This window comes from Camarhynchus parvulus, chromosome 3 (genome assembly GCF_901933205.1).
Source record: "Camarhynchus parvulus chromosome 3, STF_HiC, whole genome shotgun sequence".
NCBI classification, from domain to species: Eukaryota; Metazoa; Chordata; class Aves; order Passeriformes; family Thraupidae; genus Camarhynchus; species Camarhynchus parvulus.
Window position 1 is genome coordinate 51,110,242 of NC_044573.1, and position 24,435 is coordinate 51,134,676.

Sequence of the window (24,435 nt, forward strand, 5' to 3'; positions counted from 1 at the left end):
TCCTACAGAGTTCTTTATAGTGAGAGTGCATCACCATGCAAAGTGAGCACCACTCCCAAGTTCATTCATCTGAAGCTACAACAATGTTATGAGGTTCCTCTTCCCCTTTATAGAAATGAAAGTTCAGGAAGCTGGGACCTCCAGCATCCTCCCACCCACACAGATCAGAAATGTGTGGAAAAACACCAGTGGCAGCATGCCCCAGCAGGCTAAGGTTCAGGACCCCTGGAATGCTTGATCAAAAATAAGGAGTTGAAATGGGCTCAGAAAAAAAGACAGTGATCAAAGACATGAAATGCTTTGTGAAAACCATCCAAATTAATTTGCTGCCTGATCTGCCTCTTGCTTTGTTTGAGGTCACAGACTTTGCAGAATTTTATGGAGTGCAATGTGTGCAGGCACTGTATATGCCATGCTCTCAGGACTTCATCAAAGACACCTCATCTGGCACAAAGCACAGCATTTTAGCTGTTGGTAACCTCCCTGACAGGAAATATTCATAGCCTAAGTTTTATGCACATGAAAGCACAAAGAGAAAGTACCAAATGAGATAAACATATGAGTGTATGTTACCCCTGAAATCCTGCACATGCACTGTAGAAATACATTAGACCTACAATTCACTTTATGCTTGTTTTCAGGAGAGAAATACTTAAATTCAAGAACATATAGCTCAGTGCAATAATTTACAGGCAGTTTCACCACTTAAGAACATTAGTCAATATGGTCCTCACAATTCCCTTGCCTCCCGAGTTCTTGGAAATCATTCTGGCTTGGTACTTGGTTAAGCATAGAACTTGTGTGCTATTTCCCCCTATCTACTGGGTTAGCAGCCTCTAAAACATGCTCACTCACCCAGCATCCAGCTGTCCCTGCCCAGCACTCAGGTGAAACCACTGCATTAAGGCCCACAGTGAAAACTGACTTGACACCTTTTCAGCATCTTACTAATGGGAATAAGCCCTGTCTAGATGGCACCTTAAATCATAAGGGAAAACATCTCTCCAGAAAAGAAAAGAAAAAACAAACCAAACAAAACAAAACAAAACAAAAAAATCTCCAACTAAATAAAGAAAAAGACACTCCTGATCCTCTTTATGCTGCATTTACACATAAAACAGAAAGGTAAGGCCCTTACTCTCTCAGATAAGGGAAAATAAGGAAACATGAGCTGCTTAGAGACCTTCTGAAAGTAGAAAAGCCAGGAGGTTTGGTCAGATTGTCATCCAGACTGTGAAAAATTGGATACAGCTGTGGTGCAGGAAGGGGCAAACAAAGCTGATTGGTGCTGGGAAATCTGGGAGCTAGTTAAGTTGTCTTTAGAGGAACAAAAGATTCTCAGAAAGGAAAAGCTGCAAAAGAGATTATGTTATTTATGAGATCAGCTTATGTAAAAGCATCATGAAACAGAGCTATATGTCAAAAGTCTGAAGTAATTCTTGGATTTATGTGAATTCTTGAATCTTTCAATTGATGTGCATTCTTGTTACTAACAATTCACATCAATTCTGCTACTTCACCTTTTATATACTGATGTCTAAACCTCTATCCTCAAAATCAGCATTTGGGAGCTCATCTTTGAACTTTTGGACTCAGCTGTGTAACATTTTTCTTCAAGATATGAGAATGACCAGAGAGAAAGCTAGGAACAGTTGTAGAATGCAAATCCAATTTTTGCTTTGCCTTGGAATTTTTGAGAATGCATATGATCTTGAATTTTCTTTATGAGCTTATAGCACTTTTAATGCACTAATATTTTCAGCTTCCTTTTTATTGTTTCAGGTTATTTTTGCTTTTACACTGTTACAGGCAATAAAGTTTCAGTATTTGCACTTCTCTAGAAAATAAACACAGATTTTCCTAAATGCAATTGATATAATATATGAGAGACTTTCAAAAGTTCATTGACAAATCATGTGTCTCAAATATTAAAATGAAATATCCAGATATAAAATATTATTTAATACTATTATTTCATGAAGCATTCTTTAACATTCTTATAAGACATTTAAATGAGTCGGTGCAAAGTTGCACAAAATATCAGGAAATCACACTAGCCTAGTAAGTTTACAGAAACACATGAACAAAACCATAAAAATCAGGGCCTATAAACTCATGCAAAATATTTCACTAATAATCTCAGAATATTCATGAAGCACTCTGCAATATTTGAAGAATATGCTACCCCTGTACCTAAGAATATTCAGACCCCACTTGCTTGAGGTGTAATAAAAATGAAGGTAAAGTGACATTGTGAGTACAGATGTGGTAAGAAAAGAATAAAAAGAGCTGCTTGACTTTCTGTGGGTGCTGCTCACTAGATATCAATATAAAAAACCCTTCTGGTTGTACTGCTGCTTCCTAGACTTCTGTAATTTTTCCCTCTTAATCACATTGTGCAAAAGACAGCCTTCAATGTTAACCTGGGTTGAGTGTTGTAATGTAGCCTGTGGTTTCTCATGCTGAGACACAGATCTTAAAATCACTGTGATCTACACAGAAACTCACTCTTGCTAAGCAGCAGCCAGAAATGCAGCCCTCTCCAACTACCCACACCATGCCAAGTTGTTTCACTATTGATTAAAGGCAGATGTGTCACAGTGAGTGCTGCCAGATAATGATCAGCATTCTCATTAGTGATTGGGTTCCCTTCACTGCTGTGCAGCTCTGAGGCTGTCTTCAGAAACGTGCTACTTCATTGTCCAGAAAATCTGCACTGCACATTATCCCCACTGGACATCACAGGCATTTCTTGCTGGGCACTGTTCAGTTTGGGATCCAGAAGCAGCAGTGCTCCTGCTGTGGAGGGGTAAGTGGACTGATGTTTGCAGAAGTGTTTGACAGCAAACTCAGAACAGGAGAATTAACCAAGAAATAGCTGAAAAAATTATGACAGGGGGAAAATCCCTTTTTTTTTTTTTTTGTCTTGACTGCCAGGTTCTGGAATTGCAGTCACCTCTGATGCCTTCCAAGTAGGAAAGGAAGATGTAAGTTTCCAACGACAGCAGATAAACATTACACATGTATCACTAATCTGGGCATGAATGGCAGATTGATTTCTTCCAGATGCTCTTGATTTACTGTGTACATCTCATACCAGGTGGGTTCAATATGCCCAGGAGATAGTGAGCTCATGTTCAGTGAGTCCAGTGCATTCTAGAAGCACAGACTTTGCTGTTCACAGAAGGTAAACACAATAATCTGCAGGTGTACAATAAACCCAGCAGCAAGAACTTGTAGGTTGACATTGTCCAAGCCTGTACCATTGCCCATGTGGATTTGGCTAACCCAGTCCCAGCAGTTCTTGTGCCCATGTTCAGTGCCAAGAATTTACATTGAAAACAAGTCTATAGATTTGTTTTAAGGACAGAGAATAAAAATTGACTAGAATAAGTGAATATTATTGTTCAGTATAAAGTTCATGAAAAATTTATTGATGTTTTCATCCTTTTTTCTTTTTTTTTTTTTATGGGGACTGTTTGCTTTTAACTGCCATTGCATGCTAATAACTTCATTGAATGATTCACTGTGCCAGGTCTTTTATTTCCCCATCCTTCCTAATCCTGCCTGCTCAGATCCATGGAGTACTGTGAAAATTTTGGATTTCTCTGATGACCTTTTGTTTCTCCCTTTCTATTAATTTCAATGCTTTCCTACCTACCTGTAGTGCAGTCCCACATCCTACAGATTTTAATTGAGCAAAGCAGCTCAGGATCATTAGCAAATGGTGCAAACTACCATCCTCCAAGAACGCTCCCCAGGAGTGAGGTGCGGGCCAGCATTCTGTGGGCGCAGCACACCGCCTTGCACGCTTTAAAGTGGGTCAGAGCCGCGCCACCTCCACCCACCCATCTCATGTCCCTAGTGTGTTCGGTGCTTCAAAGGAAACTGACACACTTTAAGTGCCTTGGAGTCTGTGCCAGCAGCTCTGGGACACAGTGGGACAGTTTTTTGTCTTAAGGCGAGCAGGTGGGCTGATGTGCGCCTCCCTCTGCCGTGCGCGGTGTGATGGGTGTGCAGGGCGTGCTTGTCCCGGGACCCTGGTGCCCTGGGGATGCTGCGAGGTGCTACACGCAATGGCAATGTCCCCAGTATGGAGTCTTCCCAGAAGTGGCCTATGTCCTTTGCGGGTGGCTTTGTGCCTGCGGCTATCATCTCCTGAGGGGTGCCTGGGGGCTGCACACCCTGGCCTAGCACCTAACCAGTGAGTTGGGGCACGCCCGTGTCGTGCCTTTCCCGGGCGAGGGTGGGCATCCCTGTCCCCAGAGCGGCGCTCCGGCCCCGCGGAGCAGCTCCTCGGAGGGCTGCTGGGGGCCCCGGCGGCGGCGGCTCCCGGGCCCGTCCTGCCCCCGGAGCGCGGTGGGCCGGGCCAGCCGCGGGGCCGCGCCGGGGCCGCCACCTGACTGCGGGGCGCGGGCAGCGGGCGGGGCGGCTTCGCTCCGCGCCGAAGTTTCCCCGACTTGTGCAAAGAGAGAGGCAGGTCCCGCCGCGGCGCGGGGTGGGAGAAGCATCGCGGCGGAGGAGGAGCGGATCGGCGCGGGCGTGGAAGGGAGGTGGGCAAGGAGCGATGACCTTTGCGAGGAGCCGGCGAGGGAGCGGGGCAGAGGCAGAGCGAGCGGCAGCGCGGGCGGATGCTTGCTGAGACCCGGAGAGCCGCCCCGTAATGTCACCATGTAAGTCCCTTCTCCGGGCTCTGGGGCGAGGGCTGCGGCTGCCGCCCGGGGCGCTGGGGGAGCGCGGATGGCCCCGCGGGCTGCATCGCGGGGCCAGGACCCCGGGCGGCTCGGCAGGGCTTCCCACCACCCACGGCAAGTGGTGAGTAATGTCAGAGCTGAGCCCTGGTGCAGGTAGGTAGGGCTGAAGGAATGGGGAAACGGGAAAGTTTCAAGCCGGGAGCTCGGAGGGCAGGGCTGGCAGGGCTCTGCCCCGTCCGGGCTCCGTGTCCGTCGGCGGCTGCCCTGCCGTCTCCCGGGCGGCCGATGCCTTTCCAGGGCGCCCTAACCCCGTCCTTGGGACGGCTCTGGTGGATTTCCGTGTGCTTGCGGGCAAGTAGCGAAACACTTGGCCCCGCTGGCCGCCTGCCCTGAGCGGCGGTGCCCCCGCATCCTCTCGGCCCCGGCCTCTCGGCTCGGGGCCGTGGCCGCTCACGTCGAGGAGCCCTGGCACCGCAGGCAGCCTTCCAGGTGAGGCGCCAGAGCAAGTAGGGAAAAAGTAGGGGAAGGGAGAGGGAGGGCAAGGCGGGCTTCACAAAGCATCCGCGCCGCGACTCTCGGCAGCGCACGGAGCGGGGGCTCCGCCAGCCTCGGGGGCTCCCCCTCCTGCCGGACCGCACCAGCCCCGGCCGGACACTGCGCTGGCCTCCGGACGCCTTCCCCGGGATATTTCTCCTTTACTGACCGTCCCTCGCCGAAGGTAAGGCGGGGTACTGAAGTTTGGGGCTCGGCGTTCCGCCGGTGCGTTCGCAGCCAGGGGCGAGATCCTGGGGATGCGCCCGAAGGAATCGGTACAAGTGAAAAGGGCAGGGGGTTCTCACACAGCGCCGTCAAGTTAAGGCAGAAATCGGGAGTTCCTGAAGATTTAATGTTGCGGCGCTACCGGGTTGGAAACAACCAGCAGATTTGTTGCCTGCAACTGGGAAAAGTTCCCTTTGAAAGAAAAGCCAAGGGACTTAGATGGATCTGATAGGGCTGATACTGTTTAAATTAAAAGGCAGCGTCTTATTTTTTTTTCATCTCTTTTGATGAGCATGAGGGTGTTTTCAAAGCTGGCTGTAAGAATAATTAGGAGCAAGTAGTGCTTAACAAAATGAAAGTTTTAAGGGGTATTGTGTAATTAATCTTTCAAGACATTAATGTACTACAGTTTAAAGCGATGGTTTTGGAGTTAAAATCAACTTCTCTATTAATCTTGGGGAACTAAACTGAGTTGCAATCATCTTTCACTTGCAGTTCTACTTGGGAGTGATTAAGCTTAAAATATTTTTGTTTACAATCTGAGTGAGAAAAAAAATTGTGAAATTGATGTTATCTTTCTTTTAATTTTAAAGTGTCAGCAACATTTTTCCTTAATAGCTGTAGACATGTCAAAGACCAAAAAAAGTCATGTCAGCGTGCCTGAGGCAGAATTCCCATCCTACTCCAGGGAATTTTGACAAAGTTATGAAGACAGAAGATGGTGTATTCGAATTTGTATTTCATGTTTTGGGATGGTACAGTCTACAAATGAAATACTCCAGCATTATTCACATTTTGTGTATGTTGTCCTGCAGAGCTGTATATTCCCTAAAAGGCAATGCTGTTTTGTCTGCTAGCTGGCTGCTGGCATGTAGAATAAGATTTAGTAGTTGGATGTCGCAAAACTCCCAGTAATTCTATCTTGAACTGTGTCAAGTTACTATCCATTTATGGTTTAGATAATTTACATGTCTATTTTGCTCTTCTGAAATGAATTGTGAATAAGCTCATTGTCTCCCTATGTTATAGGAAATGAAAGTAGCTGTGGACTAGACTGGACTGAATTGGTAGCTAGAGTGCATAGATGGTCATGTCACACAGTGTCTGCACTGGGAAATGCAAGTCCATAGAAAAATTAGTACTTCAGACTTTAGAAAAACAGACTCTGCAGAAGGCCAAAACCCTCAAAAAAACCCAAAAAGTTGAGAGGGATTCCTGTTTTTAGACTATATCCATCTGTAGTAGATGTACTCCTACCATAGGTGTCCTAATAATTCCCAAATATGTTGGGTGAAATGTTTTGGTTCTGTGACAATCTAGAGTGATTTCTTCAGAGCTGCTAATGTGGACAGCTGGGGACAGAACAGGGCTTTTTCATTTAAACTGATACAAAATAGAGAAGAAAACTCACTATGAACAGTGTTCAGCAATTTTTATGTAACCAAAGACAAATACTGAAATAATCCATGTCTCCATGTCTGAGATCTTTGTTACAAATCCATCTCTTTGTTACAGGGTCCATCCCTTTGCTTACCTAAACTCCTGTCATGTTTTACTACATTGCTATTCTGATATCCATCCCCTGTGCTGTTAATGAATATTAAATGACAGAACACATGTTTTTAATAGTATTTAAAATAAGAACACAAGACCAAAGAGGTCTCTTGGGTCATCAAATCAGTGCTGTCATGGGACCATATAATTCCTTGGTAAGCTATAAACAAGCTCAGAACTTGCTGATTTTTCTATTGAATTATTCATATGCTGTTTGTATTCACTTCTAGATGTTGATTAACACCAGTAACCAAGAAAAAGAACCTTAAAATAAATATGGTGGCTACTAAGAGGTGAATAATATCTGCAACTAAGTTGTGTTTTTTTAAAGCCTCAGAAGTATTTGTCAGTTATTACAACACCTTATCATAATTGTCTGAAATGTCAAATTATAAAAATATCAGGGATTGATTTTGTTGTGGAAGCAGCCTTTTTGTTGGCAGTTATTTGACTTCCATCCCTGACAACTTCTTTCTTGTGTGAACAGGAGTGTTACATATCCCAGTATAAGGCTGTGAGAAGTCAGCTTTCTGAATTTTGACTTTTTGGCTTTGCAAGATCTTAGGAACATATAAATAACTGATTTCCTCACTAATTTATAGCACTCAGCTAGTGGTTATGCTTTGTAAAACAGTTTTTCAGCAATCCTCTCCAAAAGAAACAGATCTGACTCATGGTGCCCACATTAGTGGAGTGTTTTGGTAGTGTGCACTTCTGTGTTCGTTCTTGTCGGAGTCTGATAAACCTTTTTCTTGTCAACTGACACAATGTGGTATAAAGAGAATTGTTTTGTCCTTCAGTGGTGGAGAAGTGGAGGAGACAGTTTGCTCTTTCTTATATATTTGTTTTGTTTATTTATTTTAGTGGAGAATTGTGTATTTTTTAATAGCAGTTATGTAGTTTTCTAGCTTTTTACTCTGGGAGAAAGTCTTTATAGCTACTCCTTTCTGCCTTATTGTTTGCACTTATTTATGCTCTGCTTTGTTGTTGCTTATCCATGTTCTTGAAGTCTTTCTTGACTAGCACTTTTTACATGGATGAAGGTGAGGAAGCAGACTATAAACTATCATTCTGGAGTACCACGGAGTACTCGCTTGTAAGCATTTCCACAATGCAAGTAAACAGTAACAAATAGAAATTGGCCAGATTAAATACCTCTTTCAGACTAACATAGAATTTCATTCACACCAGACCTAAGCAGCAGAAGCTTGTCATGTTGTTTTTCCCTGAGTATCTCAAATGTGTTGTTTTGGATTCTCCCATTACTAAATAAGCAAAATCTTTGTCTGAGCTCACAGAGATATCAAACGTGACAATACAGACAATTTATCAGTTTGATGGAAATTAATACAGAATTATTCTGAACTAATAAATAATTGTTTGTTTCCTAGTCTAATAACTGTTTAATGTGCTTGCTCAAAACAAACCAGCAACAAAAACCAGTAATGCAACCACTTCTACAGGTTTGCATTGGTAGATTAAGCAGCAGGATGCCATGTGTCTCATCTGCAAACTCTTCTGTAGGCACAGGAAAATTCTTTTGTATCTCTGGTGTGTCATGCTGTTAGCCCCAACATTTCCATTTCCCCACTCTGTGAGTATATATGTATGCCATATGTGTTTGCGTGTGTGTGTGTAACTGTTTTCATGTCTTCAAAGGACTTCTGTTCAAATTCAGTTTTTAAAATTAATATTAAAGTTATTGTGGATTTATGAATTATATACATTGGAAAGTAACAGCTCCAAAACCTCAGCTTTCTGTTGTCTGAGATTTTAATAGGGATTTTTGGATCACTAAGTGGAAGGACAATAATTCTATTGTTTGATAATCCACTTATTTTGTATGTCTGGCTTCATCAAAGAGATTCTTGTATTTCGGAGCCCCATGTTTTCTGAACTTGTCTTCAACACTTGTTGACTTTACAGTATCTCAGAAAAAATAAATCTGCTTCAGATTCCTAATTTGATACAACTACCCACAAAGAACTGAACTTATTTTGTAACCAGATATCTGTGCTGTGTAACACTGCACTCAAAGGAAGCCTAACAGATTCAGGCAGTCTGCTGAAGTGTTATTTACCTGGGCCCATTGGCATCTAGCCCACAGGAGTGCTTTGATGAATTACTACTTTTAAAGCTGAAATATTACTTGTTCCTTTACAGTGGTTTATCTTGCTGCATTGGTTTCCACTTGGGGAATAAACAGAAGCTTACACTGGAAAAGGTTTTATATTTGCCCCCAGCTTTTACTGGTGGGTTCACAGCACTATCTATGGAGAAGAACGAAGAGTTTTGTCCTTATTTACCTCAGTAGAGGGAGATAATATCTTACTGAACAAAAGCCAGTTATCATCACCAAATAGGAGAGGAAGGAGTTGGTCAAAATAATGCACGTTGTATTTCATTACTTGTTACTTCCTTTTGCTTGCTGCTGACTTGTTGAATAAAACGAGACGTGAACATAGAGGAGCACCATTCATTATGGATGCATTGTTAAAGGTCTGAAGAAGTTTATTAAGACTTTTGCTTCCTTTTTTGCCCACAGTGGAGGAAGCATTTTGGTTTAGCCGTTAAATATCCTCTAGCCTGCAAGGGAAAGGAAACTTTAACTTCAAGCTATAACTGGTAGAGACTTTTCTATAACTGCATTTATTTTATGAAATAATCAGTATGTCCCTGACTCCTCTGGCAGCACAGGTGAGCTCCTAGATTTTGGCAAGGAAAGTTTCAGGATTGTCAGCAGAAGATATCATAGCTGTCAAAACATTAGAACAGAAAAATGGAAAGCTTTGTTAAGGGCAGATGCAAATTATAATCTACCGTCTTTATTTAGTTAATAACAAATATGTATTTATTATACAGGAACAGATTTGAAATCTTCAATTAATTAAATAGAATAAATGTGTTTATACGTGTAAAATTTCATATTTCAAAAAAACCCCTACAACTTAACTTTTTCCGACTGTGCTTCTTGTTTCTTTTACTGAAATACCACCCACATCTGTCTGCTTAGAAGCCCAAGGCTGACCAGTCTTCCATTTTGCTGTCTGCTAAGAACCAGACAACATAATTTCTGACCCTTTTTAGCAGACTTTTGTCTCCATTTAAGCAATACTAGGGCCATCCATAATTTTCACTACTTTATTTACTGCAGGTTACTAGTTTGACTAACAGAGTCTTCCTCATTTTCTTGTCTTGTAAAACTCCCTGAATTCTTAGTTGCTTTTCTTTTTTCCCACAGGATGTCTCATGGAAGTGAAATGTGGTGCTATCACTGGAAATGGAAGCTGCATCACTGTCTCTGCTTGTTTACCACATATATTATATGCATGCAGCAAGCAGGTAAGTCAGCAATTTATCTTCTTGCATAAATAAATGATCCAGGAACCAAAGTTTTAATGACCGAGGATTATGCTTATGTATGGCTGAACTCTGTACAATATAACACTTTGATGAAAGTGATGCATTATGATCACTATTTGTGATTTTATAGCTTGGGTCCTGTGTTCTGCTACTGCTGAATTTTATTTTTGCCATTTTTTACAGTTGTGCTGTTATTAATTGTTACTATTTTTTTCCTTTTAATTTCTTCTTTGAATTCTTTAATTTAGTTCTTTCTTTGTGTTTACCTTGTTAATGCCTGCCTCTTTTGAATTTCTTCTGGTTGTTGAAATTCTGTGGGTAATCATGTAGTTCTTTCATTTTCCACAGTACTTTTTGTGCCTGCAGATTGTGTATTTAATAGCTCTTCCCTGTAGTTCAAAGTGGTAAATTATTGTGTGCTTATTATTTTTTAAAGTTTTTATGACTCAAATTATAGAAACATTCCTCAGCAAAGTATATGCAAGTTATATGTAAGATAACTCTACACTGTAAAGAACCATGAGTTTAAACTTGACATCATCTTGGTCTGTGGTGACACTTCACAGCATAATGTAACATACTGGCTGTTTTCATTAAACATACGAATGAGAGATTTCATTCAGTAAATGTCTTGTCCTAACCACTGAAGTGCAAAGTATTTCAGGAGATCCAGCTGCTTTGCTGGAAAAAAGATATCTGGAGTTCATTCTGGAGCATATGAAAATTTTGGAGCAGCTAGTGGTGCCCACCTAATTCTGTATCAGATGGGTTGTTTTGCTTTGACAGGCTTGCCATTGGAAAAAATATTGTTTATATATAGAAAGGACTTCTAACTTCTTTGGTAATGTTTTTCCTTTTTAAAAAAGTGCTTTTTTAAATTTTTAAACCTATAATTTTTAGAGACAAAACAATGTTGTCACTGTGCAGTAGCACTTTCCATATTCATATCACTTTAATAGGTGTTTTCCATTTCCATTAAACTGTAGCCAGAAATGCATTTAGGATCTGCTCTCACCTGTGGTTCCATTGACTGATGGATTTTGTGTCTTCAAGTTCCTGGTCCATACTTGATCTTGGGCCATACTGCTGCCATTCTTAGCACAAAGTAAATCAGCAAAACCTCCTCTAATTTACATCTGCTGTGTGCTGTTACGTGGTGGCTAGAACACTAGAATGCCAAAATTGTTATCCTTTGCTAATTCCTCTTCATAACAGATAATTGATAGCTGAAAGTGTAGGTAGCACAGCAACCTGAGCCCTGTGAGCCAGAAGGTCCCAGTCAGTGTGCTGTGAGGACAGAGAAAGCCAACCACAATCTCACCCGTGCATTCAGCTAATTGTACCAGGGCTATCTGTGCTGCTGCTGAACAAGTAAGGTCAAAAGCCCTGTGCCAAACTCCAGGATACACTTCTATAAAATCATATATGCCCCTGGCTAACCTCTTCAGCAATAAAATGATTGGTGCCATTGGATTGTAAAAGCAGCCAAAGTGTTCCAGTCTCAAATGCATCCCTGTGGGGACTTTTCCTTTCTTGCCTCCACAGGAATAGATTTGAAATCTTCAAAACTGTCAATAAATGGAAAAAATATTTCCCTGTTGTCCTGAATGATAATTAGATAAATAAGTTATGCTGGAAATGCCCAGGTTCAATAGAAAGATGTTTGCTGTTCAGTAGTGAAAGAGATGATGGGTAGCCTGCTGTTAATACTCAACTGAAATGAAAATGAGACATTTTACCTTTACAGGAGCCTGTCATTTGGCAGTACTTGCCTGTAGACCCTCAGGGTTCATATTTCTTTTTATGTTGATGTAAAAGCATAGGTAATGCTGCAAAATGGAATCTTTTCATTTGCCTTTTCTAATAGAGCAAGACAGACAAAGCAGGAAACACTGCTGCTCCTGCATTTTTTATTTCGTGTTCTTAAAAGCTATTGGTCACTTCGGCTGTGGATTCATATGGTATTCATAATCTCTCTGGCAGCTTAAGCTTGACTGAATTTACAGTAGAAATCTCATAAAAGCCTGATATTCATCCAGATTCTCTAGTGAGCTGTAAGCTTAGAAAGCTATTGGTGCTTATTAAGCTTTGCCCAGAGGAGGTGAGGTCACATACAAGCAAGGGATTAAGATCATCAGGTCCAGGTTTTATGGATTATTTAAGGGACTATTCATAAGGATAAAGATAGCAGTCACACTGTGACATGGAAAATGCAAAAGTAATAATTTTATCATTTAGTTTGGGGAAAACTACAGTACTGGGCCTGCTTTCAGAAACAAAGCTTAGGAGAGGGATTACACAGCAGAAAATTTAGAACAGGAGTGAGATGGTCTGTGGACAGAATATTCAGCCACAGATTGTTAAGGTACTGACAAGCAGGTGCACAAGTGGAGTGCAGTTCAAAAGTATAGGTCTGATACCTCAAAGGAATCAATGGATGGATTGTGACACTTGAAACAGAAAGAAATTATTGACAGGAAAAAAAAAATAAATATATAGCATGTACTTTAGTTAAGAACTCAGCAGCCATAAAGTCTGGGCACGCTGGCTTCAAGTTATGTGTTGTGGGTCGGGGGAAGTTACTGCACAGCTCAGTTAGTGACTTGTCATGGCTCCATTCCTGTCTGAGGTAGATGCCCCTGATAGTCTTATGTGGGTCATTTAGCTGTGCCTCAGTTTCCCTGGGACGAGTGTATGTCTCACCTCCCTTGCAAACAGCTTGCCTGTCTTCCAGTGAAAGGGATTCATGGCAGCTCAGATGTTGGAATGGGGGTGTTTTAAACAGTTAGTTAAATCTGCTTTTATAGGAGACTCAGATATTCCTAACTTTTTGTTTGTACATTTCATTCGTTTCAGAGAGCCCAGGAGAGAACAAATGGAGTGAACAAAGTTCTAGAAAATGTAACTAACGAAGGCAGACAGAAAGAACTAAGATTTTTTGATCTATAATAGACAAAAGAGGGAATGCATAAGAACTGAGAATATTTAAGGAGGTAGGTGCAGTGGGAAGGGATAGACTGATCTTTTCAAGTTGAAAGGGCAAAAAGAAATGGGCTTAAATTGCAAGAAGATAAATAAAGGGAGGACATCTCATCAAAAGGTTTAGATAGCAGTGAAATAGGTGTCAAGAAAGACTGGGAAATCCCAGTCCCTGGAAATGTATAGTAGTATCTACCAGAAATGGCTTAAATATACAGTCCTCTTTCCCTGGGGCTGAGAAATACATTATATAATTTCCAAGCTTCCCTAATATCTATAGTTCCTTCTTAATCATTGTCCTGTAGAATCTCTCTTGGTTAAAAATCTGGGAAATGAGAAGACCCATTGGAAATTGCAGGTGTTGGAATATGACAGTGCTTTTGCTGTGTCTAAAAAATTCTTTTGCTGTTTGTCCTGTCGCAATAGCTTCAATATATCTGACATAAAGAAGCAGCAGTTCAGGATGGAAAGGAAAATCAGTTGCTTCAGATGTGTGTAACCTCACAAAAACGTTCAGTTTATTCCCCCCTTGCTTTTTTGCTTTTCTGCTGTCATAATAAAATGTCTATTGTTTCAATATTTTGCTGTCTTTTGGAGTTGTCTGTGCTCTCTATGGTAACTCAGGAGCAGAACTGGAGTTTTCTCAGTGACCTTAAATGCAGATTGCAGTTTGCATAATTATTTTCCAGTCTAGTTATTGAGTGTCTTGTCAGCACTGGATTTTCAGAGTTTTGAACACTTGAAAATTTGAGGAGATGGCAACATCCTCATAAGAGTTTTCACCTTCTTATGTCATTAGTAGACTTATAGTTACATAAGAGTTAATAAATATTTTAGGTTTTGACTGCTGTGCAACCACATTTAGTTTTATTTAGACTGCGAAAAACATTTATTTTAATTAAGCCATGAGGACATCTGTGATTCTTACTACACTATTTCTGCAGTATACCCCATGCCGATGTTACCACAAAATTACTGTGGCTGTAGCTAATGCCAGAATGAACCTTTGTCCTTTGGTCATCCATCAGTAAAGTGCGCTGGTGCCACATTTCCACATCCTCAGAGCAGTTTAATCAATTCTCAGGAGCTTACTAAAGTGTAAATTTCAAATCTGTTACAGCCCCTGGAATCTAAATTTTAATGGTTATTCAAAGCAAAATTTCTGTATTTAATTAATCAAGAAAAAAAATTCTGAAGGCAGGTCCTTCACCTACATGTCTGATGATGATCCATAATATAAGATCATCTTTGTCTGTTATGCTCCTTAATTGTGTCTGTGTAGATAAAGGAGGGATTAAAGTCCTCTCTTGTTTATGGGAAGATTTCAGGGTGAATCTGTGGGTTCAGAAGCCTAATAAGAGATGGGAAGTCAGTATGGTGGGAAGTATTGCTCATGCCACCAGTGCTAGCAGCAAGAGGTAGTGACACAGTGAAAATGGATTGGGCTTTATCTGGCACAGCCAAGTCAGGAAGTGTGCTTTTTTCACCACAGATCTCAAGCTGCCTCCCCCAGACAGGGGCCAAAGATCCTATCACTGGGCAAATGATGAAATGGTTGTCAGCACATTCCCTTATCTTCCTCCTTCTTACCACGTGCAGAGCAAGAGCCCAAGTGCCAAGGCAGTAACCCAGCCGGTCGGCACAATGCTCACGTACAGCAGGGGGTGGTTTGATCCCAGGGGTGGGAGCGGGTGTGCATTTATTGCTGAGCAGGGTAAATGTGACTGATAGTTCTGTCCCTGACTCAGGCATGGAAATTCTTATTTCTGAAAGTTATGGAAAACATCAGGAAATTTCAAAAGTTTGGAAAAAATATTCAGTCTGGCAGTCTTTCCTTACAGAGGCATACATAAATCATGAGTAATTGAAAGATTAGTCAGAAGGAATCTATGTATTTAATGAATTGCTGTAGGGTTTTTTTATTCTTTCCTCTTTCTCTGTCAGGGTTTTTTAAAAATATATTTTAATTTAGCTTAAACAAAACATATCATAAGCTATCTCTTTTATGTTCTGTTTAGTATCTAAATTTTTGCTGGCTTGAGGCATATGTTTAGAATTTCTGTTCGTACAAATCTTGCAGAGAAGAAGTTGCTAGTCATCTTTCTTGTATTTCCCCTAGTTGACAGTTTGTTAATATAAAAGTAAATTACTGTTGAAATGAATTTCACAGGAACCTGCCTTTCATTACTTCTGTTTACTTTTTTAGCTATAATCTTTTAGCTATAATCTATTATCAATGGTGTTGATATTCTTTTCCCTTCCTTAAACGTTTCAACCTCTTTGCATTAACCATGACAATACTGCCTTAAAAGCACAGTGATTTTTCCCCCTCCTCTGATATGCCCTCACAGCCAAACCGATATGGAATGTGCTCAGGCATTTCTAAGCTGACTACGATCTCGTTGTACAGGGTCTCTGCACACTTTTATTGGAACAAAGGCTAAATCATGTACCTCTCTCTAAACAGTATACCTTCAAAGAAAGAGCAACCTCTCACAGAAGGTCCGGTCTTTATAACCTACAGTATTTTAGAATCTGTTTATAAATTATTTTTACCCCATTTTCTCTGCTCGCTGTTAGAAATTAAAAAACATAACCAAGAGAAGCTTGAATATTTGTCAATACTATTTATCACAACATATAATAAAAGTACCTACCTTAGCACTATATCCAAAAATAGGCTCAAGATGACTTGTGGCCATCTGGACTGTGCTTTACAAAAGGCTGCCCTGATAGAGGTTTTCATGTGAATTTTTTTTTTAATGGCATTCGTCACTTGCTCTCAATAAAGTGAATGAAAATTTTAGGACAAGATGTGTTTCTGTCGTTATAAAAACCTGAGTCTTTGTAAATGCTGCTTTTTTCCTCCTGTGGATTATTAATGTGAGAAGCATTGTACTGTGAAGTGAAGGTGTTAACTACAAATAGAAGTTTTCCAGGTAAAAGTTCCTATGTGATGTGCATTTCAATAGGTATCACAATTAATACTGTGTAATTGAATTGGTTGATTTAATATCCCAAATGACTTTTTAGAAGTGACTTATTACCACTGTAAAGTCAGCATTTCTCAATTAATCAGAAGGGCTGATCTTGCAAATTATAGATACCTATTTTAATGCCCATGATTACTTTTGCTAGAACATAGTATTTGTTTACTTAGTGGGATTGCTTAAACGTTTTCCACAAGGTGTAACATGTAATGCTTACTAGAGCAAGGCCTCAGTTATCACTTTCTGATAAAGAAATGTTAAAATTTGCATTTTCACACAACCACAATGCAGAGATGTCTGAGATAGATATACAATAGTAAAATGAAGAAAAACATATATGATGTTTATTTTTCAAGAATCTGAAAAAAAAAGTGAGGGAATTTTGACTGTGTATGAAAAACATCTGATTAAATTACTCACATGTACTAAGTCTGAATTTCTTTCTCTCATCATGGAAGAGAAAAATATCTCTGCTGTAGGAGGAAAAGAAAGTATTTTAGTTATAGATTGAACATTTTCTACAAAGTTAACAAAAATATTAAAGTAATAATGATAAGTTACATCAGAGAAGTACATCCCTTACTGTGATATGTTGAATCAAAACTACTTTTCCTGCCCTAAATATGATAATACAATTTATTTTAATAGAGCCATGAGGACATCTATAATTCTTTAAGTATGCATATCAAGGGAAGGGAGCGTTCCCAGAAACCCCTCTTGTTTTGTCTGGGTTCAGTGCTTGCTGGTCTGCTCAGTTCCTGTAAATGACAGACTAAGCTCTAACTCTTGCTGCAGTGCAGGAAAATTGAGTGTATAATTCAGAATTAGAAGTCTGCCTATGTAGTCTGGCCTCCAGATATCTTTCACATAAGTCTATTTTAATTGCTGTCTCTGAAAAGATCAAGCCACTTTCCACTTTAAACCCAACTCCACTGCTACATTTTTGGTACCACTATGAACTTGTGCTCTTCTTTTAGGATCTTTCATGTTGTAAGTTTTGTGGAGTTTTTTGGTTTATTTTTCCCCCTATTCTCTGGGGCTAGAGCTGCTTGAACAGTATGTTAACTGTTTTCAATTTGTTAGTTGGAAACGATTTTGCTAATTGTTCTCAAGATTTCAACTCCCAAAGATATTTGCCAATTCCCATTCTGTAAATTTCCTTTTCAGTAATTTCTGAACATCTTTTCAGTTATTTACTGGTTTGTCCAAATTCCAGTGTAGCAAATAGTCAGTTTTGACAATAGAGGCCACTACAGTGGTAACTCAGATTGCATAATCCTCTAAAACTACTGCTGTATTAATTAAGATGTTAAGACAGTTAATATTGTATGGAAGTGTCAGCATGGCATATTTTCAGAGAAATTAACGTTTGAAAAGTTCTTCTAGACTGAAAAAGTGGGTATTGTAAAATAATTTACTCAAAGAGTGACAAAAAGTTCCTATTTTTGAAACCATTTTTCTTTTGGATTTCCCCAAAGCAGGCCAACTGTCTCCCAGTACAGTTTTTTTCCAGAGCTAAATATCTGCAAGAGCTTGCAGGGTAGACCCATGAACACATGGTAGATCCATGAAAAGATCGTCACACAGCTAATGTAATTTTTGAAAGGCTACAATGCAATCAGATTTTTTTCTAGTTCCATCTTTTTTCACTCATGAATATGCTTCTTAATGGGTGTCAGGCAGAAAGCTGCAACTCCCTGCCTCGAACAGAGTTTGTTTTGTTCAGATGCATGCTCTGGCTTCTCAGAGCTCTCTTAATTAAGAACTGTGCAGTGACAAATCCGTACTATGAAAGTCAAGGCATTTTTTAATCAGAACTTGCCTTTTAGGTGGAGAGAAAGACCTCACGGTTGAAGTTATCACAGACGCATTTGTACAAGTGACCCAATCCTCTGTGCCTTTTTTTTTTTAAGTGTGAGGGCAACTGTTTTTTCTCATTGTCTTGAATTTACAGGAAAAGTCTATAAATGGGTTTAAATTTTGAATTTTTTTTCTTCTGATTCTGTCTAAATATCTTCCCTATCCAAAGTATGATAGTTACATATTATACTGCACTTTATAGGAACTGAAAGTGTACAGAGAATCCTGAAATCACTTGTCTGATGAGTTGTTAAAAGTACAGAAAGGAAGAGTCTTTTGCAATGAAATCTAAAATAACAGATTTTATTCTGGTGTGGGTGCCCACCCATCCAATATTTTGAATAACAAATCACCCAAGTGGTGTTAACTTATTTTGGGCTTTAACTTTGGTTTAAAGAACGATTATATTTTATGTATGTATGTAATATACACACAAAAATAAAAGGGCAAAATGCTGGTGCTGAAAAACTATATAATTTGTACAATGGGTTAGAAGCTCTGGGGCTTTAAAAAAAATTCTTTTTGACTGATAAAGGGACTTAAAGGAAGTGGAGCAATACCAATAATGTGCCCCCCTCTCTCACATGGGTAAGCCTGGTACATCAGATGTGCACTAGCTGCTCTGGTTACAGTTAATTATATAACTGGTTTATAAAGTGTGGGGTTTTTTTCTTTGACCAGTCAGATTTTGGCTGTATACCATTTCTGTGATGTCTAGTACTTTGATCATATTTTTAATTGGCTATTCTTTTGCTAAAATCTTGCCATTGGAACTGGCAAAGGCATTGTGTGTCAGAAATGCCAGTCAGGCCTTCCCTCTGTCTGTCTCTGCATATAAGGAATTGCTCCACTGTTGAGTGATTATTTCACTACTATACAAATGAATTGCATTTAACCCTTCTTCTTTCCTGGAAATGTCTCTGGGGAACTCAAAAAGGCCGAAGTAGCATTGGTAGAATAATAAATTTCTCCTTCCTGTGGCACATGGCAATCAAAAGATACTACTGAGGATTTAAAAGGCAGGCATCTTTCTATGTGTACACTCCCTCTCTCTAATAAAATATACACATATTTTTCATGTGGGTAATAACAAACAGTAAGTCTCTAAATCTCTGACCAAGATCTAGTAACTTAGAAGCTACCTGCAAATAATATCTGGTATAGTTGTCTTTAGTTTTGGGTGCGTTTCTTTCCTTCCTTATTGGCAATGTTGATGTATGTGATACAAGTATTCTGTTTTACACAACTCCTGTGCTTACTGACTCCTTTGGCTATTACCTTCAACAAAAGTACTTGAAGTTGTTCTGTTTTTTTAGAGCTTAACAAAATTGAATTACTGGCCATTTAATCATAGAATCAATAGCTGAACTCAAGATCTTAGGAAAAAAATGCTTGGCTGCATAAATCTTTTCTGAATAGTACATCATAGCAATGGAATGTAGCAGATGCCAGAAATGTAGCTGAGAAGAGTCCAGTTTTTAAAGCTATTGTTTTCAAAACATTTATATTGCCTTATCATCCTAATAATTTTTCTGATATAATAAGTATTCTGAATCTGAAGGAGAAAATTACAACATTAATTTAAAAATTTTGCCACGTTCTCTTAAAAGCATCATTTCTCTTAAGTATTCTTTTCAATAAAGTAAAGGAAAATAACTTACTAGTAATATGATTGAGAAAATAATGACATAATTTCATAGAAAGTCTGTGCTGTGCTTTTTTTATGCTTAGGAGTGGGGAAATTGAGACAAATCTGTTTTAATCTTCAAATAGTTTTTGCACAACTTCTGGACTAAAATACAAGGAAATTCTTAAGTGCATGTTCAGCTGTATATGTTCTGGTGGTTCCTCCATGGATTGTGTAACATTCATTTTACTGAGTCCCACCAAAGTCAGTGCAGGTTTGACTGTCCTTGAATAAGAGCAGAGTTACATCACTGTGGAGCTCTTTGGAAAACCCCTCCCCAAATATACAAACAGAAACTATGTGGAAGCTGGTGTCTTGGCCAAGAAGTGCTGCTGTGTCAGAGGAAGCCGAAGTTCTGCCCCATGGCTTTAAAAGGTTTCATTTGCATGGTACTTCATCACTGTTCAGTGTTCAGAAAGGAAAAAGGCTTAAAGAAGGAAAAAAGTGTTGCTGTGTACACTTGGCAATAATTATATGTTGTAACTTGTGGGTTTTGTCTGCAGATTACTGTGATCTCACCCCATGAAATGGAAGAGGGTTTTCTATTCTGTTTTTTGTCTGTGTAATCCCCATGTCATGTGAACCCTTTCTTGGTACTTAAGAATTTACTTGATCTCCAGAAAAAAAATTCAGATGCACTAACTCTTCTGGAAGGACTGATACTGAGACTTTTTCTTCCAGCACTGTTCCTGCTTTTTTTTTGGGACATGATACCATTTGTGGGAGTCAGAGCACCTCAGATTCCCTGAGATTCAGTGTTAAATGACTATTTTCAGCACTCTCAAAAACTGAGCCAAGGAGAAGGCAGCATTTTTGCTCTATCACTCTCTTTTTCAGCTAGGTTTAATACATCATTTTGGGGATTGTTTAGTAACTGTCAGAGTCAGTTAAAATATCATAACAATCCTGACATCCACTCTGGTGTTTAATTCTAATGCACAGAAGAAAGCTTTGTTTTTCCTTTTGAAGTGAATTGCTTTTGGTTCTAGTGGCATGATTTTTTTTCAGCTTTCCTCTTATTTTACTTTATTGCATGTGTTTCTAGTGAGAAGACAGCTCAACCGGGCTAGAGTTTTAATCTTTAGGATGAGGTCTACAATGCCTCTTATCTTAATCAGCTACTGTGTTTATTCACTTGAAATATGTGAAAATCCAAAGAAACATCTTTTATTAGCAGAGATCAAGCCAAACTTAGAAAAAAAAGGAACATCAGGTCTACTAGCAATTTGTGGTATTTCACATTAGATTTTGATTAGTTTCCCTTTGCAGAATTCAATATAAGGAATGATACAAGGAGAGCAGAATGGAAAAATAATGTCATATACTGTAATAACAAAAAGGTCTTCAACTAGAATCTGGTCATCAAAATGTGACCATTGTGAGTCACAAACATAAATTACTTAATAGCAGTTGATGAAACTTTTTTTTCTTGCCAGGAAGCTCTTCTGTGGTACTTGCAATTTGTTCTTTATACTTTGTCATAATTTAATTCTCTTCATGTTTGTGGTTCACTTTTTTATTCTGGCCCTCACAACAGTCCCCGTTTATTCCTCTTATATCATTCCTGATGGTAATTATGGTGTCGGTGTGTAAACTGAGAAGTGTGCCTACAAATACTGATGGTAACAAATATGACAGTCAAATGCTGTGCAACTAGACTTTGTATGGTTGAGGTGCTGTATACATTCAGGAACCAGTTACTTGGGAAGCAGGGAGATATTCTGCACTATTATCTACCACTGTTGGGCTGTACTTACCAATTTGTCAACAATTATGAAAACCACCAAAGACCAATATGCCCAGTCTAAACACTGATCTGGGAAATACATTCCCTTATGGACCTTTGTTGGGGTTATGCTGTGTATTACACATATGAAGCCTTCAGTAAGATTAACAATTTGCCTGTTATGTTTTTAAAGCTATAATGCAACTCAAAGAGGATTGCCCACCTAAAATCATAAGATAAATATGAAATAATAATAATGGTGGTATTTTATTACTTTTCTCCATGTGGCATGAGGTTTCTTAAGTAAACAAGTACTAGTCGGCATTGTCACTGCTGGAGATATAGTCTGGATGTAGCATCAGCCATTACCCTGTGCTTGTGTACTGCCATAAATAAAGCTACTTGTTCTTTGATGTTACTTTAAAATATGCAATTACTATAAATTATAAAAATTACTGATAAAATTATCCTAGAACATTATATGTTTATGATACAACTTAAACTTTACCAGAAGGACATGTTGAACTAACATTTTGTATAGGTTTAAGGACAAATATCCATACGGAAACATGGTATTATGTTTATTTGGATTGTGCAGGTGGATCTCCTGTGTGCGCTGACAGATTTGTAAATCCAGCCACAGAGCACAAAGACTTTGTCCACACTTTAAGTAAATTACGTTATTGAGTATAGGCTGCTTTGGTCATGGAAAAATATATCTTATGAGACTTGGATGAATAATCACTTTCATTGTGAGCACCTCTTTATCAGCAGTAATAAGAGGGGTTTGAGTAAATATCCAGGCTCCCAATTATAGGTGGGTAATGCCATATCCTTGTAATCTATCTTTTCTAATTATGACACAGTATGTTTATTTCTGAAATGCCACATGCTATTAAATGGCTCTTAGTTGTCTGTTATTGCTTTTAAGTAATGCAACCTTTTAATCACACCAATTCTGACAAAGAGTTATATTTTTATTTTGCAGTAATTTCCTGTCTTTTGTGGAGGTGAGGAAAAGCTTGGGATTCAGCTAGTGAAATAGAGAATTATAATGTAGAATCAGCGGTTGCTAGTTTAGTTGATATGTCAGAAACCTGTGTGGTAGTCCAGCGGGGAAGGTTTCCTTTGATTGTCACACAAGTGTAGTTTTCAAATTTGACTTATTGTAAATAATAGAATAAAACTTTAGTAAGAAAATAGGTAAAAGAAAGTACTAAGTCTAGAAAGCTGTCAATCCAGTAATTAGGAAATAACAGACTTGAAGAATTCAGCTTGCCTATGGACTTTTCCATTTTCACATCCATGGTGATCATGCAGGGTGTATTACAAAGCCACCTGCTTTTTGTGTCTGGCCATCAGTTTTGTACAAAGTAAACATGCCAGGAGGTAAAAAAAAACTGAATATGGTTTTTGAGGTCTGCCTAAAGTGTAGCCGGAGGTAGAATATGTACACTGAATGAGGAACTGGATTGCAAAGAGATCTCATGGCAAGAGTGGCTGAAGGCTGTGCTAGAAAACTGAATTCTGTCTCTATTTTCTGTTATGGGTGGCTCAGCAAATGAATTTCATGCCTGTCTTTAATGTGTCTCAGTTTCTGTCACTAATTTAAATCTGTAGAATCATTTGCAGCTCTGATTGCAGCTGAGGTGAATAGGAACTGTCTTTGACTATATTAACATCTATAAAATGCTGCAAATCAGAAGTTAGATCTTGCATGTCTGAAACACCTAACATCAGAAGATTTTTCTGAACTTGATATTCCCCAGATATACTTCTGTAAAATGAGTTTAAGAATACTTCTTCCATCACAGCCATATTTTAAGTTTTAAAATAAAATAACTGTTGGAGAAAGGTTCACATGTTACACTGATGAACACCACAGAAGAACTCATGAGGAAGTCAGTGATAATGCCTCAGGAGAGAGCTGGAATTGCTTCAAGGTTGAGGGTAACACATCGAAGAACAGAAGTAAAGCAGGATACTGCAAAGTTGCTTATTTCATGGGGTTTGTCCTTCCTGTGCACTGAATGAGATCCTGCAAAAACAGTAGTATGTGATTATGTAATTGAAGATTTTTTTTCAATTATCTGTGCGCAAGGGCCAGAGGAAGGTTAACTCTGGCATTTCCTCACTTCAGTCGTCCTTGATTGTGCAACCCTAATGGTGTCTGTTTCTGGGAGGGGTTTATATTGTTGAGATGTCTGTGTATATGTAGATAAAACTATAATTACTCTTAGAGATGTTTAGTTAGAATGCTAATGTATCCCATATGAAGAGCAGAAAGTCCTCTTAACAAAATGTGACTTACTTATTTTTCTTGTTTCATGCATTCCCACTTAATCAAGATGTTCTCCACTATATTTTTGTGACGTTTTAAGGAAGCTGAAGATGACAGTGATTGGAGTAATCAAACTATTTCCCTGTGAAGCAATTTGCTTAGGTCTGTAACTTCCTTTTTCATTCAATTATTTACTGCAGCCTTGTTAAAACCACTGCAACCTGGTTCAGTACAACCTAGGTAACACCAAAACACAGTATTTCATAATAAAAAGGAAAAAAGGAACAGAGAGATATTTTGTTGTTGTATTTCCAGCATGCTTCTATCACTTGAAAGATTTTTTTTTCACTTCATTTTTGTATTCTATGTATAACTTCAGGGGAATTTCTGGTTACACACTTAAAAAATATGATTTCTTCATCTTCTCTGGTATTTTCTCCAGGGTGATGCATGGGTGCAGTTTGGTTTGGGGGGGGGGTTTAGCTTGCTTGTTTGCTTTTTGTGTTTGTTTGTTTTCAAGGCAATGTAATTTTAGTTTATTG

The 24,435-nt window shown here is 39.1% G+C and overlaps 1 protein-coding gene across 6 annotated transcripts in view; it reads left to right on the forward strand.

Annotated features, from left to right (window-relative positions):
- Positions 1–4,398: 4,398 nt before the first annotated feature.
- The window catches only part of ADGRG6 (adhesion G protein-coupled receptor G6), a 110,709-nt gene continuing 90,672 nt past the window's right edge, over positions 4,399–24,435 (forward strand). For 5 of the 6 annotated variants that reach the window (XM_030946666.1, XM_030946667.1, XM_030946668.1 and 2 more), the window contains exons 1-2: positions 4,399–4,673; positions 10,249–10,349. In XM_030946666.1, the coding sequence (XP_030802526.1) occupies positions 4,672–4,673; positions 10,249–10,349 (103 nt within the window). In that variant the 5' untranslated portion in view covers positions 4,399–4,671. The other variant, XM_030946665.1, reaches the window with a different exon arrangement.